The sequence below is a fragment of the Sturnira hondurensis genome, unplaced genomic scaffold, assembly GCF_014824575.4.
Source record: "Sturnira hondurensis isolate 20B ecotype Veracruz unplaced genomic scaffold, ASM1482457v3 Scaffold0018525, whole genome shotgun sequence".
NCBI lineage: Eukaryota > Metazoa > Chordata > Mammalia > Chiroptera > Phyllostomidae > Sturnira > Sturnira hondurensis.
The window spans coordinates 12,234,200-12,253,816 of NW_028091156.1; the positions used below are offsets into that span (position 1 = coordinate 12,234,200).

The 19,617-nt window shown below is 41.4% G+C and overlaps 1 protein-coding gene across 6 annotated transcripts in view; it reads left to right on the forward strand.

The window, feature by feature from the left end:
- LOC119003135 (complement factor H-like) overlaps window positions 1–19,617 on the forward strand; it is a 125,451-nt gene that overhangs the window by 81,969 nt on the left and 23,865 nt on the right. Inside the window, exons 1-6 of one of the 6 annotated variants that reach the window (XM_037069342.1) lie at window positions 12,148–12,317; window positions 12,726–12,899; window positions 14,259–14,447; window positions 14,867–15,043; window positions 17,701–17,883; window positions 19,424–19,596. The exons of 3 other annotated variants lie outside the window; for them this stretch is intronic. In XM_037069342.1, the coding sequence (XP_036925237.1) occupies window positions 12,257–12,317; window positions 12,726–12,899; window positions 14,259–14,447; window positions 14,867–15,043; window positions 17,701–17,883; window positions 19,424–19,596 (957 nt within the window). In that variant the 5' untranslated portion in view covers window positions 12,148–12,256. Of the gene's footprint in view, window positions 1–1,081; window positions 1,265–3,076; window positions 3,251–3,774; window positions 3,958–4,396; window positions 4,752–12,147; window positions 12,318–12,725; window positions 12,900–14,258; window positions 14,448–14,866; window positions 15,044–17,700; window positions 17,884–19,423; window positions 19,597–19,617 lie in introns of those variants that run through there. 2 more of the 6 variants (XM_037069343.1, XR_005069881.1) reach the window with 2 other exon arrangements.

Consider the following 19,617-nt stretch of genomic DNA (forward strand, 5'->3'; position numbering starts at 1 on the left):
AAAGAAACTGGTCCCCTACAATATCCCCTTTTTTCCTTTTTCTTAAGGGTGTTGTGGCAACACATCCCACAAGACTTGCTACTTGGCTGGTCTCCTTTGGGACCCTGAGCAAATAATTGTGCCTGAACAGGGATGCAAAGGCTATCAGCCACAGGAGCACAATTGCCTTAATTGGAGGGCCCCCATCCCCTGCCTGAGCTCTATGTGCTTGCTCAGACATGTCCTCTCTGTGGAGGGCAGCTGGCCCCTGCTCACCAGTCTCATCATGACTCAGCTCATGTCACTTTACCAGCTATCTACTTATAGACATTTGAGTCATTTTCCAATGCTTCATGTAATTCTGGGACATGAACTTGGACAAAAGGAAAGGCTAGGAATATGCATATAACATAGATGGCCTCTCTGTGCAAAAAAGAATCTGAGTGTAACAAGTCTGGTCCTGACTTCTTCAGGCTTTCAGAACCATCAGTCCCATATAATACTTTTTTTCAACTACTTTGTTTATTTTTTCATTGTTTTTTAGGCATAGTTGTCTCCATTTTCCTCCCACTGCTCCCCCCAACTCCACCCATCCCTGCCCACCACCCTGGATCCTACCCTCTTTGGGCTTTGTCCATGTGTGCTATATTCATGGTCCGTGATGACTCCCCTCCTATTTTTTCATTGTTTCTCTCTACCCTCCCCTCTGGGTACCATCAGACTGTTCTTAATTTCAGTGTCTTTGGTTATATTCTGCTTGCTTGTTTGTTTTGTTGATTAGGTACAACTTAGAGATGAGGTGATATGGTGTTTGTCCTTCACCATCTGGCTTATTTCACTTAGCATAATGTTCTCCAGATCCATCCATGCTGTCGTCAAGGGTAGGAGCTTCTTCTTTCTTTCTCTTCATAGTCATATTACACCTCTGATGAATGTAGAGTCATTCAATGTAACTCAAGATCACTAACACATTTTCCAGTTATAAAAAATATTGTACAGTATGTATTAATTTGGTATGTACCTCTTATTCCAGAGTAAAGTTATTGGCCAATATCTATTTTTAAAGATTTACTGAATGAGTATTTTGTGTTTTTCCTTTTAGAAACAACTTGTTCTTCCCCACCCAGCTTTAATCACGCCATACCTAAAAATGTAAACAAGAGGAAAAAATTGTATCAGTCAGGAGAAGAAGTAGCATATGAATGTCAACAACACTACCAAATGGATGGATCCAATGTTGTTCGCTGTATGAGTGGCAGATGGATAGGGACACCCACATGCAGAGGTGTTTGATAAACTTTGACATTTTATTTTCTGAAGTGTCTTCAATACTATAATATAGCATTGCTTCCAGCATGATGAAAAGATGAACATAGGCTATGTCTTAGGCCAGATCAAGGGGGGTTCGTGCCTTGACACAGAGGAACTTAAGGGGTGGTGATGGTTGACCTGAGAGCCCTTTGTTCTCACTGGATGGCCCCTGAAACAGCCGTGTCAGCACCTTCTGGGAAATTGGACGTAATACAAATGTAAATTTATAGGTTCACTAGGAACACCATCAAAAACTCAGGGTTATGACTCGAATGTCTTTTTTAAATTACTTTGTTTTTCAAGTACAGTTTTCTGCCTTTTCCCTCCACCCTCACCTCTCCCTGCCACCCTAGCCATCCCTACCTCCCTCCCCTGATTCCACCTTCCAAGTTGGTTTTGTCCATGTGTCCTTTGTAGTTTTTCCTGAACCCTTCACGCTCTTCCCCCATTATCCCCTCCCATCTCCCTTCTGATTACTGTCCATTTTTTCTTTTTTTTAAGATTTTATTCATTTATCTTTAGAGAGGAAGGAAGGAGAGAGGGAGAGAAATATCAACGTATGGTTGCCTCTCATGTGTCTCCTGCTGGAAACTGGCCTGCAACCCAGGCATGTGCCCTGACTGGGAATTGAACTGCCATACTCTGGTTCCCAGGCCTGTGCTCAATCCACTGAGCTACACCAGCCAGGGCCCCATTTATTCTTAATTTGCATGTCTCTGGTTATATTTTGCTTGCTTGTTTGTCTTGTTGACTAGGTTGCAGTTAGAGGTGAGATCATATGGTGTTTGTCTCTTACCAGCTGGCTTATTTCACTTAGCATAATGCTCCCCAGTTCCATCCATGTTTTTGCAAAGGGTAGGAGCTCCTTTCTGCTTTCTGCTTTATAGTATTCCATTTCGTAAATGTACCATTGTTATTTGATCCATTCATTTACTGATGGGCACTTAGGTTGTTTTTAGCACTTGGATATTGTGAATGGTGCTGCTATGAACATTGGGGTACATAAGTTCTTTTGGATTGGTGTTTCAGGGTTCTTAGAATACCATCCTAACAGTTAAATTTCTTTAATGGGAATTCCCAGCAGCTTCCACTGGGGCCTATTACTACTTTACATCCAGCCGAACCTCATTGCTCATGGCATCAACCATAAGCATTTGTGCACGCCCCCCCTGCAAGATTACAAGATTACTTTGATTAAATTATAAATTCATTTTTCTCTTATTTTTTTCATTCTCTGTTTGGATCTTTTGTGAGATCACCCTCTTCCTTTAACTATGTGAGATTCCTCAAAGCATTTAATTCTTGACTTACACATTAAGTAAATGACTACTGTACTTATTAGCCCAAGAGCCTAAAATCACAATGAATAGCCACGGTGATTTCAACCCAAAATTGATTTCAAATAATCTGCTTTTCTGCACTTTTAGGGTTTATCAATTCATCTTGAATTTGTATAACTTATATTTCTTTTACTAAACTCAAAGTGAAGTGTTCCAAAACCCATCCTTTACTTTCACTAGAAATTTCTTTGAATCTTTGAGAGGATGAGAAAGAAATTTAGAATGTAGAAGCTTAACTCTTACACACACACACACACACACACACACAAAAAAAAAACCTGCATCGTCTCCTCTTTTCAATCATACACATAAATTTATGAAATTTTTCAGTCTTCATGACAGATTAATATGGATTTAAGTCCTCCAGAAGTTTAAGGGAATCCCATTTGTTGATTCGAGTTCTAAACATTCATTACATGATATATACATTTTTTCTTTTAATTCAAATAATTCCTGTGGGAGTCCCCCCATAGTAGAATATGCCACTATACACAACAGGAAGACTCGGTATCTGTCTGGTGAAATAGCACGTTATGAATGCATGAAATCTTTGGACCTGTTTGGGGATGTAGAGGTGACCTGTTTGAATGGGAACTTGACAGACCCACCTCAGTGCAAAGGTAGAGTATCTTATTCTCCCCCTCACCCCCACTTAAGAGCATATATTAAGGACAAACTGTATTGGTATGAAGTAGTTCCTATGAAGAAAGTTCGTAATGAAGTAGTTCCTATGGAAGAAATAAATTCATGCAAATAAAATGGTGGTGCTGAGAGTCCACTTCTATTCATGGACTGAGTGAGTACCATGGTGTACTTATTCTAGGACAGATTCAGCCAACTTAGTAGAAGAGATGGTCTGTGTTGTGGATTCCAAATTGAGGTTGAGAGTGTGAGCTCTTCAGTGGGGCCTTTCAGCCCAACTGAACCTCTCCAGTTTCTTACCACTGTCCATGGGGGTCAAGTCCTCTCTGCTTACCCATTTGTGTGGTTGCTTCTGTACACCCTAGATTTAACAGTCTTGGTCAGGCGTCCTTCATTTGGTTATTCATGTTGCTTACTCCCTTACTGGACTGTAATCCAATCTGGTGCCCCTAGCTTCCACCCACTCCAGAGTCAACTTAAATCAAAGACTCTCCTTTTGTAGAGTCCAAAGGAAAATGTGGCCCCCCTCCAACCATCGACAATGGGGACATCACCACATTCCCATCAGCCATCTATGCTCCAGGAGACTAAGTGGAATACAAATGCCGGTCCTACTATAGACTTCAGGGAAACAGGATAATAACATGTCGTGACAGAAAGTGGTCAGAACCACCCAAATGTATAGGTAAGTGTGTTACCATTCTCATTGGGTCCTGGGAAATCAGTGTAGAGTGTGACGTTCTGCTCGTTATAACAGAACTTTCATGGATTAACAGATATTCTGATGAAAGCTGACTCCCTCATGGTGATGTGTGAGCAAATAACGTATGAAAAAGTCTTAAGCAGGAAGAACAACAAAAATTCTTTTATGAAAACTCTGTATATGACAATTGGAATCATGACCTTTGATTTAATATTTAATTAGCACACAAAGTACCTTATTCTTACATCATTAATTGTTTAAAATGACTCACATCTACAGGATGGCTTTTCAATGAATTATATTGAAAAAGGTTTTGAGAATGAGTACCTGGATCAGTGTAGATTCTACATGACAGTCTAAACTTCTGTAGTGAGTATTTGTACACCACTTAAGGTTTTATGTTCCTTGTTTTTACCTTTAGAGCCATGTGTAGTATCAGAAGAAATGATGGAAAAGCATAACATACGGTTAAAATGGAGACAGGACAAAAAACTTTCTTCAGAACCAGATGATACTCTTGAGTTCCAGTGTCAATATGGGTATCGTGCAAAGTCACCATCTAATGCATTCCGGGTAACGTGTCGGGAAGGAAAACTGACGTATCCCACTTGTGGATAAAATGATGGTTATTCTGCAGTCTGAACATTGAAATACACATATTCATTTACAATACTTTATAGTAATCCAATTCTCTATTTTTTCAAGTACATTTTATTTCCTTTTTCTTCATAATGAGAATTTCTGTTGATGTCATTGTAATCTGAAAGACCAATGAATCACTCTGAAAAAGATCTCAGTAAAATGTGGCAAACCACAATGCTCTGTGCTCTGTTGGTGAAACATCCATGGCGAGAAATCACAGCGATCTCTTAATGACCCGCTTGCACCCCAGCCACTCACCTAACATTCCCATCGCTTTGTACAGAACTTCTGAGGCCCTTTGAGACTCTTGTGGCAAAAAGAACGGGAAAACATGCTTGTCTCCACCTTCAAAATATAATCACTTCACAAACATGTAAAAACTAAACTATGTCACACCTGTGTTACCGAAAAGATGTCAGCGGTTATTACCTGTCCTAGCAAAATACACACCACATATGGTGACAAGCGTCATCCTCTGCACTGTCCCTACAGCGCATACAAGCACTCAGACATGTGACAGAGAGAGGGTGGAGTCCAATTCAGGGCGTGACTGTGGGGACAGTGGCACACAACATCAGTATAAACGCATTCGCACATTTTCACAATATGCTGTGAACAGTGAGTGGGCGTTTACAGAGCTGAGACCAGCAGGAAGTGCAATGACACACTTCCCACAGCTGCACTGGATGTAGAGATAACGAGGGTAGGAATTGGGGTTCATTTCCTGTAGCCCCCCATTCTCTGTATGGGACATGCATCACCTTTGAACCAGGAAATATGTTAATTTAGGGTCAAGACACACAAAGTAAGATGACACATGTTGAGAACTGGAAAAAGCTGTGCATGAAGATGGATGGATTGAATATCATTTTCATGATTTTACTGCTTTATAGAGTTTTGGGAACTTTTAAGTACCAAAGCCTAAAATCCATTTTTTATGTTTGTGCATTTCAAACACATACTTAATTAAAATCAGTTGACTGCAAGCATTTTCAACTTCTACAAAAACATTAATACTTTAAGATGAAAGTGAAGATATAGATCTTATGTTTTGCAACAGCATGGACACACCTGGACAGTATTGTGTAAAGTGAAATAAGCCATTCTGACGAAGATAAGCTGAATAAGATTTCAAATATGTATGGAATCTAATGAACAAAATAAACTAACAACCAAAATGGAGACAGACTCGCAGATACAAAAACAGACTGACAGCTGCCAGAGGGGAGAATTGGGGGCACTGAGGGAGAACTATGAAGGCATTCATTGAAAAAGAAAATAAAAACCCCATAGACACACACAACAGTATGATGATGACCAGAGGGAAGGTGGTGGGGAGGTAGGAAGGGGTAAATGGGGGATAAATGGTGATGGAAGGAGACTTGATTGGGATGGTGAACACAAAAATACAATTTACAGAATGCGTATTACAGCGTAAATTATATAGCTGAAAGCTATATAATTTTATTAAGCAAGGTCACCCAGTGAATTTAATAAAAGTTTTAAAATGAACATAAAGCTATAAGCAATTAAGTTTCAAATACCTGAAGTGGTACCTTGTTGCTCTGTGTTCAAACCAAATATGGGACATGGCTCCAATGAGGAGACTGGCTGTCACCAAGGACCCATGTTACAGAACCCACGTCACTGGGATGGGCAGCTGTCATGTGAAGGGACATCGTCACAGTGGACACATCTCACTGCTATTAAATGCTGATATTGGTGCACATAGTGCTTTTCCCAACCTGTTCCCCAATAGTAGTGGACCTACGCTTGGTTTTCATCATTTATTACGTTGGTGGCTGCAAAATAGTAATTTCACAGATCAGTCCTAACATTCTTCTGTGTTCATTCACTGTGCCTCTTGTCCAAAGGTAAGTGTCCCTTCCCCAATGCTCCGTTAAGGAAACCTTCACCTAGAAAGATGTGGCTAATCATATGTTTGTCCTTCAATCTCCAATTTTTGGAGCAAGACTTGTGTTTGTGTCCTTCCATGATGGTCTTCAAGATTTCCTTTCTTCTTTAAAAATGCTCAGTGTTTAATAATCCATTTGTCACATTTAGTGACATTCATTTTTCCATTGGTGGCCCGGATGGCCCGAGTCTTGGGGAGGGGCTGTCTCCCAAACTGCATTCTCAAAGCTTTGGCTGAATCCCCAATTAGGCGTTCAACCTTTCTATTCTTTTTAGCACAGCATGTTGTTCCACGCTCAGCATGTACTTCTGCCAGTTGCTGACGTACACACACAGGTTTGCAAGAAACTCAGATTTTTTTTTTTAATCGGGAAATAGCATTGAGAGCCCAAGAACTGTGTGCTACTGGTCCGCCTGGGCGTGCCCAAGAGTGGGGGAGTTTTTTCACTTCCAATTTCTTTAGATGGTCCGATCTTTGAAATGGAAATGAAATTACAGTGCATTGTAAGGATTGACAGTACACCCATAACAAGAGTAAATACATTTTTACAGGCACGATATACCCTTCTACAAAGAATTCATCTGGGTCTGGAACAGTGCACATAACAGAGTGTTCTCATGAGACAATGAAGAAAATAATGTTACGAGAATGGACAACAACCAGGTCCCAGTGCCAAGCGCAGTACCTGGCATCCAGAAGGTGCTCGGCAAATCTCTGCTCATCATTGCCAAGTGCCAAGCGCAGTACCTGGCATCCAGAAGGTGCTCGGCAAATCTCTGCTCATCATTGCCATTAATAAGACCTATGTGTGTAAAATATTAAACATTCAGCTTACGATGGGTTCACAGGATATCATAAGGTCATGGACTGCAACAGGACACTTGGCTGCCTTGGGGGTGGAATGCAGTCTGTGCTTTCAACCAAATGAAATAAAAATAATCTTCCAAAGCTAGAGAGATGAATGAAAGAATAGATAAATAAAGCATTAGTTCCTTTTGGATTTTACAGTTCAGCTAATAATACAGGATCTAGAAACTCTTCAGTACATTTTCTCTGTCTCATTAGTTCTATATTCTTACATCTCACTTTCAGAAAAAGGTTTCAAAAGTGCAATGCAAACTCTACCATTAGCAGGGTAGCTACTGAGTGACGGTTAAAATGCTTTTGTATTTATTCTGTCCCAGGATGTAGAGGGAATACACCCTCTAGTATTCAAAAGGACCGCACAGAGATTCCAACCTCTGCTTGCCTTGCTCACCAAATTAGTAGTAACATTTTACATTTATTTGCATTGGTGATATTTTCAATTTTAGATTTTTTTCAGCTTTGTCCTCTATGAATGTAATCTTTCAATTTGTTCACTTCTTCATTTCTTCCTTGAACAGGCCCTTATAAATCTCAACATTGTATCAGTGAAAACTCTACCTATTTCCTTTCTTTTTAAATATAATTGTATTTTTAATTGTTTTCCAATTCCAGTGGTCCCCATTTTTGCCCATTACCCACCCCCTGCCCTACCCACACCCCCCACACTCGATCCTCATCCCACCCCGTGGTCTCTATTCTTGGTCCCTTTACACATGTTCCTCAACAGGTTCCCTTGCTTCCCCTGTTCTCCCCGTACCCCCACCCCTCTGGTCTGTGGGTTTGGTCTTCATTTCCATGTCTCCGGTTCTGTTGTGCTATTGTTTGTTGGGTTGTTAAGGTTCTACCTATAGGTGAGATCATATAGGTAAGAAACCACCTGGCTTCTTTCACTTAGCACAATGCTCTCCACTTCCATCCATGCTGTCTTGAAGGGTCTATTCATCTCATCTTTAAAATCCCTGTGGGCAGGTTCAGGTTGTAACAGTCCAGGTGAGAGAGAAGGGTCTGTGCAGAGTCACCTGACTCCCATCAGACCTGTTCCCCATTCAATGTGTTTCAGTTTTATCAGCTTCTGACATCTCTCCAGTGTTCTTTAGTTAAAAGGGAGGTCATTTTGCACTTTCATCTATGCCTTGTTGTTTTCACTTTACATGCATCTCACTAAGTCCACTTCCATCAATTACTGTCCCGATAATAAATGATGCGATGGACATTCTCAGGTGGGCATATTGTACACTAAATTGCCAAAAGTGAAATTTATGGATCCTCAAGCAATTTCACAGAAATTTCTGCTCTCTTTGAGGGACTTGTTGTCAGTCTGTTAGACATTTTCGTCTTTGGTATATAATACGTGGTACCCATGAGTAATTTTAAAGTTCATTTCTTACGAATGTGCTTATTAGCACAGAAGACATTTGAGGGCCCCTTGTGCTGGGATTTTTCTATTTCCCGATTCACATACCAGTTCCTATTTCTATTTCTATCATTGTCTTTCTTTTGTTGAAAAATAATGAGATGAATACTTTTTAGACTTCTGTTCCAAATTCAGACTTCTGTGATAAAAGGATTTTCCAACTTGTTATTTGGCTTTTGAGTTCATGTTAATACTTCTAGGAAAAATGTTAGAATTGTGTGCTCTTATACTTACCACTCACTTTTCATTAACTCAAATTCAAGGCCAAAACCAAAACAAATTTTCAAAAGCGTGAAGTCATAAGAAAGGAAGCTGTTCCCACCATGAGGCATGTCACCATGCAGGTGAATTACAAGAAAACTGTTCACCAGTTCGTGGCTGGGTTTTTCAAAACAGTAGAAAAGGCCAAATGTATTTGGGACCAAGGGATGTCCAACTGTATTTGGACCAGGGGGCCTTTCTGGGGTCCTCCTGGACAAATTGTGGAAGTTGGAAGGTTTCAGATAATTGGCAATTTCTTCAAATGAACTTATCAGATTGGCAGATGCAGGGGCTCTGTTTCCAGACCTGCTCTCTCATCATCTGTGTGACCAAATAGTCTGGGGTTTTAAGGGAAAAGCAGTGAATTCCCTTCTGGGAGGACATAGGGAATGAGGAAAGTGTTTCACGAACAATCCCACGTGCTTTCTGGCATCGGTAACACTTCACAGTGACATTTAGCTATGGTGACATAGACATGAAGGACTGGCCCAGAAGAACCCACTGCCCCAGCACAGAGGGACTAGCAACCCCTCTAGAAATTCTGAATACCCAGTGAACACTGAGATCTCTACCATCAGCCCAAGGTACTCCCACTGTAGCTGCTCAGAAGACCACCGACCTCCTGCATCCACCAATATCCGAGAGGGAGCCTCAGGTGGCTCTCAGCAGCGTGCATCTCCATTCTGCTTGGCCCATCAGTTTTCACCCTGTCCACATTGTGTGAACCACCAGAATGAGGCGGGTAACCGTCCTTCTGTTTGAAGCAGACCGCCAGGGTCCCAATGTCTTCTCCACTGTTTAATGACGAAACCAGCTGTACCTTTTCAGACCACTTTTCAGCAAACCCAGACTCAGCTGTGTCCGAGGCAGAATGATTGTGACGGGTCACATGTCTTCATGTATCTTGGTGAACATTTCAGCATCTCATGTCAGGAGAGAATATTCAAAATCCCCAACAGCTGCTGAAACTACACGAGAATGTTACTCAAAATAATGAGACTAGATGAGCATTTTATCCCCAGCACTAAAAGCTGCCAAGAAGTAGGAAAACTCCATCAATGGTGTGAGAGAGGGACAGACTGCAGGCCGAACACTGCCCCTGGGGTGGGGTAACTCCCAGGTGTCTGTTGGAAATAAGACTCTGGGATGTGCAATGATCAGAGTTCAGAATCTCCCTAACAGGCCTGTAGAAACCACTTGAAAATTCCCATAGGCAAGCAAGACAGGAAATGGGTCCATACACTTGGAGGTGGGTGTGATCTTGCATATTTGGGCAATCTGTGTGTGTCTGCTAGTCACTGTTTTAAATGTCATTGCTTACACTTTCTACAGACAGGATCATATTCTGGGGTAAAAAATACTACTGGTCTGGTATTAAGAGTTTCAGAGTATTACTAAGTCATGTCATGTAATGGGCACATTTTCTGAATTAATATGTATAAACAATAGGCACTTGTATATTTAATCAAAAGTATTCAATAAGTAAATAATGCAATAAAACACAATTATATCCCTTTGAATATTTTTAAAAAGATATACTTAAAAACACATTTTCAATTAAATTAGAAGTACCCCATCAAATGTTTACCATAATTTACTTATTGAGATATTAAGAAGTGTTCCTTTTCATTTTTCAGGTTAATAAAAACAAATCCTTGCGTAAATGACTATTTGAGACAGGAGATAGAATGTTATTTTTCTGTGTGATATGATCCAAAGAAATATTCTTTTTCTATATTTCTTCAACTGTCTCCAATAACTGGGGGGTGGGAGGAACCGTGAATGTGAGGAAATAAAACAATGAAACCTTGAGACACCGCAATCTCTCTGCATGAACTGGTGTGAGAAGAGAACCCAGAGTCCTCTTTCTGCTGAGAAAGGAGATGAAACAAAAGGGGACACAGGAGCTGAGACGTGAAAACAGCCTCTTCATCCCTGGAGCCAGCACCCTTTCCTCCCCCAGCGCTGGACCTCAGGCACTCCGGAAAACACAGCAGGTGCGTCTGAACAGTTCGCTTTCTCCAGAGTCCACATCCAAGTTCGCACATCACACCACCCACAAGATGGGATTTCCTCCACCTCAGCAAGTTGTCCGCGCCAGCTCTGCCCTCCAAACTCTGTAACCCTTCTCGTCCCCGGAGCCCTAAACCAGGAGGACAGTGATGCGGAACAGGAGACAGGTCATCCATGAAACAATTCTTCTGTGTTTTCTTTGGTCGTGGAAATCATTCCTTCATCTGCTCCTTGTTTCGCATTGCCAGTGACACCCTGAAATATTCCAGAAAGGAAGCACGGACGTCCGTACACCAAAGGCAGGTAGGAACCGTACTTTCTAGCACCTGCAGGGAAACGGTGCTAGGGCTGTGCAGACCACCCTGGGACGTTTCCACCAGGTGTCAGGACGGCATCACTTGCACGTGGGAAGGTAGGTCCCCAGAGGGACCCGGCCGCAGGAAGTGACCTGTGTAAAGCTCCCTGTGTGGGACCCTTTCAAAGACCAGAGATGAAGGTGCACACACATGAGGGCAATGAAGTCTATGTGACGATGATGAACTCGAGGGGAGCATTCTGGGAGTGAAAATGTCCCAAAATGCCTTTTCTTTCATGAGAAGCTCTTCAAACCAACCCACAGGAAATGTGAAAGAGTTCTTACAAGGATAAGATACTAATTATACATTTCTGAGTAATAAAGACTGAAGTGGCATTGAATAGTAACATTTTAACAAATGTTTGCTAGGAGCTTTGTTGATTGGTGCTCACAGACCCAAAGGACTGAGGTTGGGTGAGGACACATACAGGACAATGGACAGTCACAGGACATGGACTCAGAGTTATTTCCACTCCATCTCTGGGTGGAGAAAGAACCTCGGCCACTTCTACAATTGTTTGATGAAAAAATTACTGTTTCATGTCACATTTGGATCAGGTGTGTTAACGTCACTAAGAGATGTTGCGCAAGTACAATGAGGAAAGGGAGTCATGAAGAGATTGGGAAACTTTTAACCAAAGTGTACATATCTTGCAAAACTCTCTGAACTTTGATATCAAGTGAACTCAACAAACCAGCTTCCTGGCAGTGCCCAGAAATTCAGGGTCACACTAACAACCACTCACAAGGCAGACTCACAACCCACAGAGCACGGCTGGGATATTCGTGTTAATATAGCATCAGGGTGCCCAGCATGCTGCTGTCCCTGATCAGTGTCATGGTCACCTTGTGGGTCTCCCGGGCTCATGGACAAGGTAAGCTGGACACAGAGCTGCACACTCAGCTCCCTCCAACCTGCAACTTCTCCTTCCTCCTTGCATGTATCTCTGGGTTTAATGAATTGGCTGAGTTTAAGCAATAGTGTGTTTCATGACATCAAACAGAATAAGGCATAGAAAGATCATGGTATATTCATCGAGGGAAAATAAAGTGAGTAGTTTTCTCTCTTCTGAGTTCCACAGTCAGAAAGCCTCTGCACGGATATTGGAGAGTCCTGCGAATATGCTCATAAAAACTTGACTGAAAGGTGGTGGCAGAAAACCTAGTTGATAAGTCAAAATATCTGGGAGAGTCTTAGAACTTTTGCTCTATTCCCATGGACTTGACTCTTCTCCTGGACAATGATTTCTGCATTATCCACCACCGGTCCTTTTTCTTCTGAGAAGTGACATGTGATCCTCCAAGTATTGCCAACAGCCACTACATTCCTGACAGGACCTCCTACAGACATGGGGACAGAATCACATACGAGTGTAAAAGTGGCTTTTATCATTCCACCCAAGGCAGCACATCAGAATGCACTGACATGGGCTGGAACCCTCCTCCACGGTGCACCTGTAAGTTCCAAGCACATTGTGATCTGATCCTAGTTCTGCAGTTACTTCTGTTGAACACCAGTGTAATGGGAACCGAAAGGGCCCCCACCTTTCCCTTACTGAGAGCGCAAAGCAGGGCATGCAGAGGTGTGCTTGGCTTTTCAAAGTAGCCACTTCAAATGAAGTTCAAAATGATATATTTCTTAATGAAACCTTCTAATTTTGGGTACTCAGGGTTAAATATGTGTGGGTATGAATATGTGTTTCTCTCACTAATATTCTAACATGTGAATTAAAACATTAGGTAAGAATGCTACCATTCACCATCTAGTGTATTAGTTATTTACTGCTGTGTGACAAATGCACCCGAAATATTACTGACTGAGAACAACAACCCTCTCATGACTCAGGGTCACAGGGTCAGCACTAGGGTTACTGCTCAGCCCCCAAGTTCCTGGTGACTCTCTGGGTGGCCCTGGGACACTGGCCCAGGTTGTGGGCTGCACACTGGGTGCAGCTGGGACCGGCTTCCAAGAGGGCATCTCCCTGGTGGTGCAGGGTCCTCAGGGCCTAACCACCTGGGGTCTCCATAGGAGCCTCAGTGGCACTAACCGTCTCCAGGGTGAGTGATCTGAGACACAAGAAAGACATCTCTGTGCCATCTATGACCTGCTTACACAGTGTCACCTCAGCCATTTGTGCCTTTAGAAGAAGGTCCCTAAGTCCAGCCCACACACAAAGGTGGGGGCAGTAGGCTGTTTCTCTGAGGGAGGAGAGTGGGAGACACTGTTGGTTTTCTGACCCCATCACATGTCATAAAGTGCCACTCAGTTCAGCAGGGTGTTTATTTCTGGGGAGGTTTCTCTGGCCCCTTCTGCCTTGACCATCATGTTCCTCTTGCACACATATCAGTTCCCTGTAGAGGTGTCCACGCTGCAGCCGGACACTCCATGGGTGAAAAACAAAATGATGCTAATTGGAGGTCAATGGCTTCAGTGTCAGTTCAGGACAAAGGTCCACATGAAAGTGACAGTGTGATGCCCTTAGAGAGGTTGCTGGCATCACCATGACACAGACCTCAATGAGTGTGACCACCCCAAGGAGAGTGTCTGTGTACTCACCTAGATAGGACAGGCAGCACTGTGCTGTTTCAGGTGTACAACAGAATGACTCCCTGTGTGCACAGATTGTGAAATGACCAGAAACAAGTGTTCTTCACATCATCTTATTTTACAACCTTTCTTGTCCTAGAAACCCTAATGCAATGAGGATAATTATGTTAATAATATAATTCATCAGTGAAACCTTTCATCTCTCATTAGATTCTATTAAAGGAAAACATCATTTATGTTGTTTTCTTTTGTTTGTTTTTATTGCAAGTTAAGCCATGTGAATACCCAGAAATAAAGCATGGGGACCTACTAAGGGCACGCAGAGAATACTTTCCTGTCGCTGTTGGACAATGGTATTACTATTCCTGTGATGACAATTACGTGACACCTACAGACCGTTACTGGGATTATATCACTTGCACACCAAGCGGATGGTCCCCTGAGGTTCCCTGCCTCAGTAAGAAAACCTCTTCCTCCTTGTGCACAGGAGGTCACTTCAGAGGGTGGGGGTGGAGGGAGCATTAAACAAGGAGAACAACGAAGCTGTGTGACCGAACTAAGGTGGAGGGCTGAGTTCTGTGAGCAGGAAGAACAATGTAGGTTGTTTGTTTTATGAGAGATTCTTCATTATAAACATGAGTGATAAAAACAGACTCTGCAAGAATACCCGTATCATTTGTATATATTATAATAGTGACCTGCAGACAACTATATTTAATATTATATTTTTTTAAAAATACTTCATAGCAGCTTTAGTATTTCTTATTCTATATGCTATTTTTGCATACTTATGGATTCTAATTTAAATATGAGGATACATTTTAATTTCTCATTTGACCAATTGTTGGGGGGGTTTCATTATTTTATCATCCTTAGGAAAATGTGTTTTCAATTATTTGGAGAAGGGATATTATCCAAGGACTGAACAAAAGTATTTACAGGGTCAGTCTACTAGAGTTTCCTGCCATCCTGGTTATAGTCTCCCAAACCAGCAGACCACCATGACGTGTACAGAGGACGGTTGGTCCCCTCCTCCCAAATGCATCCGTGTCGGTAAGAAAACGGGTCTGAGATCCAGGCTCTTTGTGATCTTCTAAGACTTAGCTGTAATTACTGTGGAAGACCTTTATATCAGCTTCTTGTTTTGTCAATGGACTTACTGGCTTTAATCCTTGAAGTGTGTATAAGTGTAAACAACAGTTCCTTGACATATCAATAGCATGATAAAGACACCAATTGGTAGACATTAATTTTAGAAAACCTCCAAAGACCACAGAGAGAAAACATCTAATTAAATAGAGTGGAAAAGCAGGATGGCATGTCAGCTGTCCCTATTGTCTTCCCACAGCCAACATGGACTTTGGTCATCACTCTGGATGAGGGCAGCTTTGTGAGAGTCAGGAATCTGGCAGACAGGTGCCTCCTGCCCCTGGGCCTGGAGACCCAAGACTGGGTACATGGAAGGGCCTGGGAGCAACAGCTTCACCTCCCTGAGTTAACTCCTCCCCAGTCATGCACCTTGTGGTGGTTTGGGGTCTGAGACCTCGGGTCTTAGTGGTTTTATATTTTGTTTTGCTGTTCAGGTTGACTCAAAGATCCACTCAAGGCTCGTTTCTCAACTAACAAAGCTGGTTTGGCAGCCTGCCCACTATGACCAGTCTATTCAGAATATGAATAAAGAAGATGTCTTCTGGCCCCTCTAGTAAATGAGTTGTGTTTAAAGACGTCTTTGCAATTTGTATGATCCAGTGTGAATATCTCCCAGTGCTGAGGGTGCCCTGGGAGTCTCTGAATTGGTTGTTTCCTGCTGGTTCTTCCTGGAATGGTTATTTCCTGCCCATTGTGATGGGGCTCTGCCCTGCTCTCAAGTTTGATGTATTGAGCCCTGCAAATGTGTACAGCTCTCTCATTCTGTAGCTCTTCCCACTGGGTTCTCTAGATTGCAAGTTCAGTGATGTCAGCCTGTTTGAGGATGCTGGGTTTTGTCCTTCTGTTCAGTGTGACTGATGATTTAGGCTTGAGTGTATTCTCCCATGTTGTAACCGGGACAATTCACTCCCCCACCCCAATAAAGCCACTTTGAGAACAGAGCTCACAGCATTCCCCTTATCTCCCAGGAATCAGAGCCAGGTGCTGGCCTTGTGCACACACCTCACAAGGTTGTTTTCATAGGTTGGTTCAGTTTCTTCACTGTTTTGGGCTGAAACTCTCTTCTGTATTCTTACTGTGCATTTCTTAATTTCATTAAATTTCTCCATGCACTACCTTCAATTCGATACATTTTCTATAGTATTTGTTTTTCATTTACGTCTGCTGACATTGTTTGTCAAATATGTTTTTCTGTGTTCAGTGTTAGTGGGAATGGCATATGTGGCAGCTTGTTATGTTGACATGTGCACACGGGATGAAGTGACCACCATGTGAAGGTGTTAGCATATTCATCCCTTCAGGTAGGGTCCATGATTCTGCATGAGCTGCAAACACGTGACTCTTCCTTCCGAACAATGATTAAAACACACTGGGAATAGACACATGACGGGAATGCACTAGCCTGCTGTAGCATTCCACATGCAGTGGACAGAAAGATCCTAATAATTTATTCTTTATCTTCATTTCTATTGGTGACACTATTCCATATGTCCCCTTCCCCCCCTTTGCCCAATACCACCCAACCACAACTCCTTCCTCTGGCCATCAGTAATTTCTATAAGGCAATCTGAATATTTTAAGTCTTCCTTAATTCCAAGAGCTGTTTTTAATATCTTGTTTAAAAAATTATTGTTCTGTTAAAGTTGCCTGGCCTTTTTCCCCTTGCTCAATCGAACCCCACCCCCTCACTCCCTCAGTTGACCCAACCGTCCCCAATTTCCATGCCCATGAGTCCTCCATTCATGTTCCTTTGCTTGTCCCCCGCCCTTTTTTCCCCTGTTGTATCCCTCCTCCAATGTCACTGTCAGTGTGTTCTTTATCCCTCTGGTCACTGTCAGTGTCCTCTTTATTTCCATGTCTCTGGTTCTATTTTGCTCTTTTGTTTTTGGTGTTGATTAGCTTCCACTTACAGGTGAGATCATATCATATTTTCTTTCACTGCCTGGCTTATTTCACCTAGCATACTGCTCTCCAGTTCCATTCACGCTGTGTGCAGAGGGTGGGAGCTCCTTCTTTCTTTCTGCTGGGGAATATTCCACTGTGTAAATGTACCACAGGTTTTTGATCCACTCATTTACTGATGGACACTTATGCTGTTTCTAGCACTTGACTATTGTAAATAATGCTGCTGTGAACATTGTGTCACATAGGTTCTTTTGAAATGGTGATTCCGGATTCTTAGGGTATGGTCCCAGTAGAGGAATCGTTTGATCAAAAAGTCAGTTAAATCTTTAGTTTTCTGACGAAACTCCACTGTTTTCCACAGTAGCTGCACCAGTCTGCATTCCCACCAACAGTGCACGAGGGTTCCCTCTTCTCACCAACCACACCAGCACTTGTTTGTTGATTTAATACTGATGGTAATATTTTGATATATATTTTTGGAAAATTATAGCTTATAGTGTCTCACACTGCACCTTGTATGAGTAGGATTTCCCAGGTTTTCATTTACAACACACGCTTTATTTTTTGTTGTTTTTGTTGTATATGGTTGGAATCCTAATGAGCATGTCTATAGATGCCCATACGGTTAACTTTCCCCCACACTCTCTTCCCTTTAGTGACATGTTCAAAATCGGATGTAGAAATTGAGAATGGATTTTTTTCTGAATCTGAACTGACATACCCCTTACATAAAGAAACACATTACAATTGCAAACAAGGTTACTTAACAGAAGATGGTCAGACCTCAGGAAAGATCACTTGTCTGCAGAGTGGATGGTCCCCTCCCCCCAGGTGCATCAGTAAGTCATTCACACTGTTGAGTTATTGCCTGATGCCTGTGGCAGAAATGTTCACTTTACCTGACTTCTTTTTCTTGGGCTGGTGGAAGCTGGGGTGGTTCCATTTGAAAAGATAAAGAAAAGGTTTTTGAGAAAGTATATGTAAGTTTTTGCCTTTTAAAATTGATTACTAGAGGGTAGATATAAGGTCAACTTTCAGTTCAAAGTTTTCCCTCGATGAAACTTCCTGTGATTTACAAACTGGTGAGGGACCTTCTGTATATTCTGGTGTCAACTCATTTATTTCTAGCTGACACCGTGGCCTGGGCCTCTTTTCAGGTGGTCAGATTTTTACGTCTGGGTGTTCATTCCTAGACATAAAAGTTATGTGTTTAAGTGAAAATATATCTTCATAGTACATAGTTGTAGAATAATGTTACCTGTGTAATTTATATGTCATACAGCAGAGCAAACAATTCTTCTGAATAAAATTTATATTTTTAAGAAAACATACTACAACCTCGAGTCAGTGGAGATTAGAAAATGCTTATTGTTTCCTTGATATTTATGAGAATATTCTAAGACCAGTTTTCTCATTTTATATTACTTATCCCAAAGGCACAAAATGATATTTTTCATTCACATGAAGTGAATATTTCAAATATCCATTTTCCTTTTTTCAATTTTTTCAGTTTCTATACTTACAATGGGAACTAGCAAAAGAAAAAATGATAAAGGTTGCCTTTAAATCAAACTAATAGTATATTAAATTATGATAATTATCCATTACAACACTCATTAGGAAAGAAAACGTGTCTCCATTATTATTCTTATTGTTATAGTTTTCTCTAGTTTCTTAAAACTTTCAATTAGCTGACTGCATAATATGTATTAAAATTTGAGGAAAACTATTGAAGTCTTTATTAACATCACTCCGGAAAGGTATTAGTAAAAATGGAGACTATTTGTTCAACAATTTAATTTCTTATACTAGCTATAAATGTGCAACTATTTCTACATTCAATCTTGATAAGTATAGAGGAATATCCAGTCATTAAGGGGATATTTGAAAAAAGCTAAATTAGTATGGGAGTTTTTAAAATAGCAAGTTTTAAAGTAGACTTCTATAGAATGTTTAAAACTCACTGTCACTGTTGAAAATTTATCTTTTCGTTGAACCAATTAACTTGTTTCTGCCATTGATGGCACAACTGCTGTTGAGTTTGGCACTTACCTTGATTCACAAATATTATTTTACTTTGCTAAAACCAAAGTCCAGCACATCTGTGAGGGCCTTGTTTACTGCTGGGGTGGAATACATATCTAAGTATAATGACATTGAGAAAAACACTCTTAAATTTTTCAGAGGATTTAAGTGATGGTACAACTGCTTGGTAGAAACACCTGTTTTCATCTTGAGTAACAATATTAGGACAATGACTTAGCACTGGTATTCTGAGATTGCTCTTACATGGTGCATCTCCTTGGGATGGGACTTACTCCATTCAAGTGTGTGTTCAATGCTACTGGACATGAAATCTTCAATTCCATTATGCATTAGAATCCTGTGAAATGCCAGTGTTTGACAATGCCAGAGCCAGAAGTGGCCACATGTGGTTTAAGGTCAATGACACGTTGGACTATGAGTGCCAGGGTGGATATAAAAATGAAGATGGACACACCACAGGCTTCATCGTGTGTGGTCACAGTGGTTGGTCTGGTACACCCACATGTCACTCCGGATTATCTTAATAA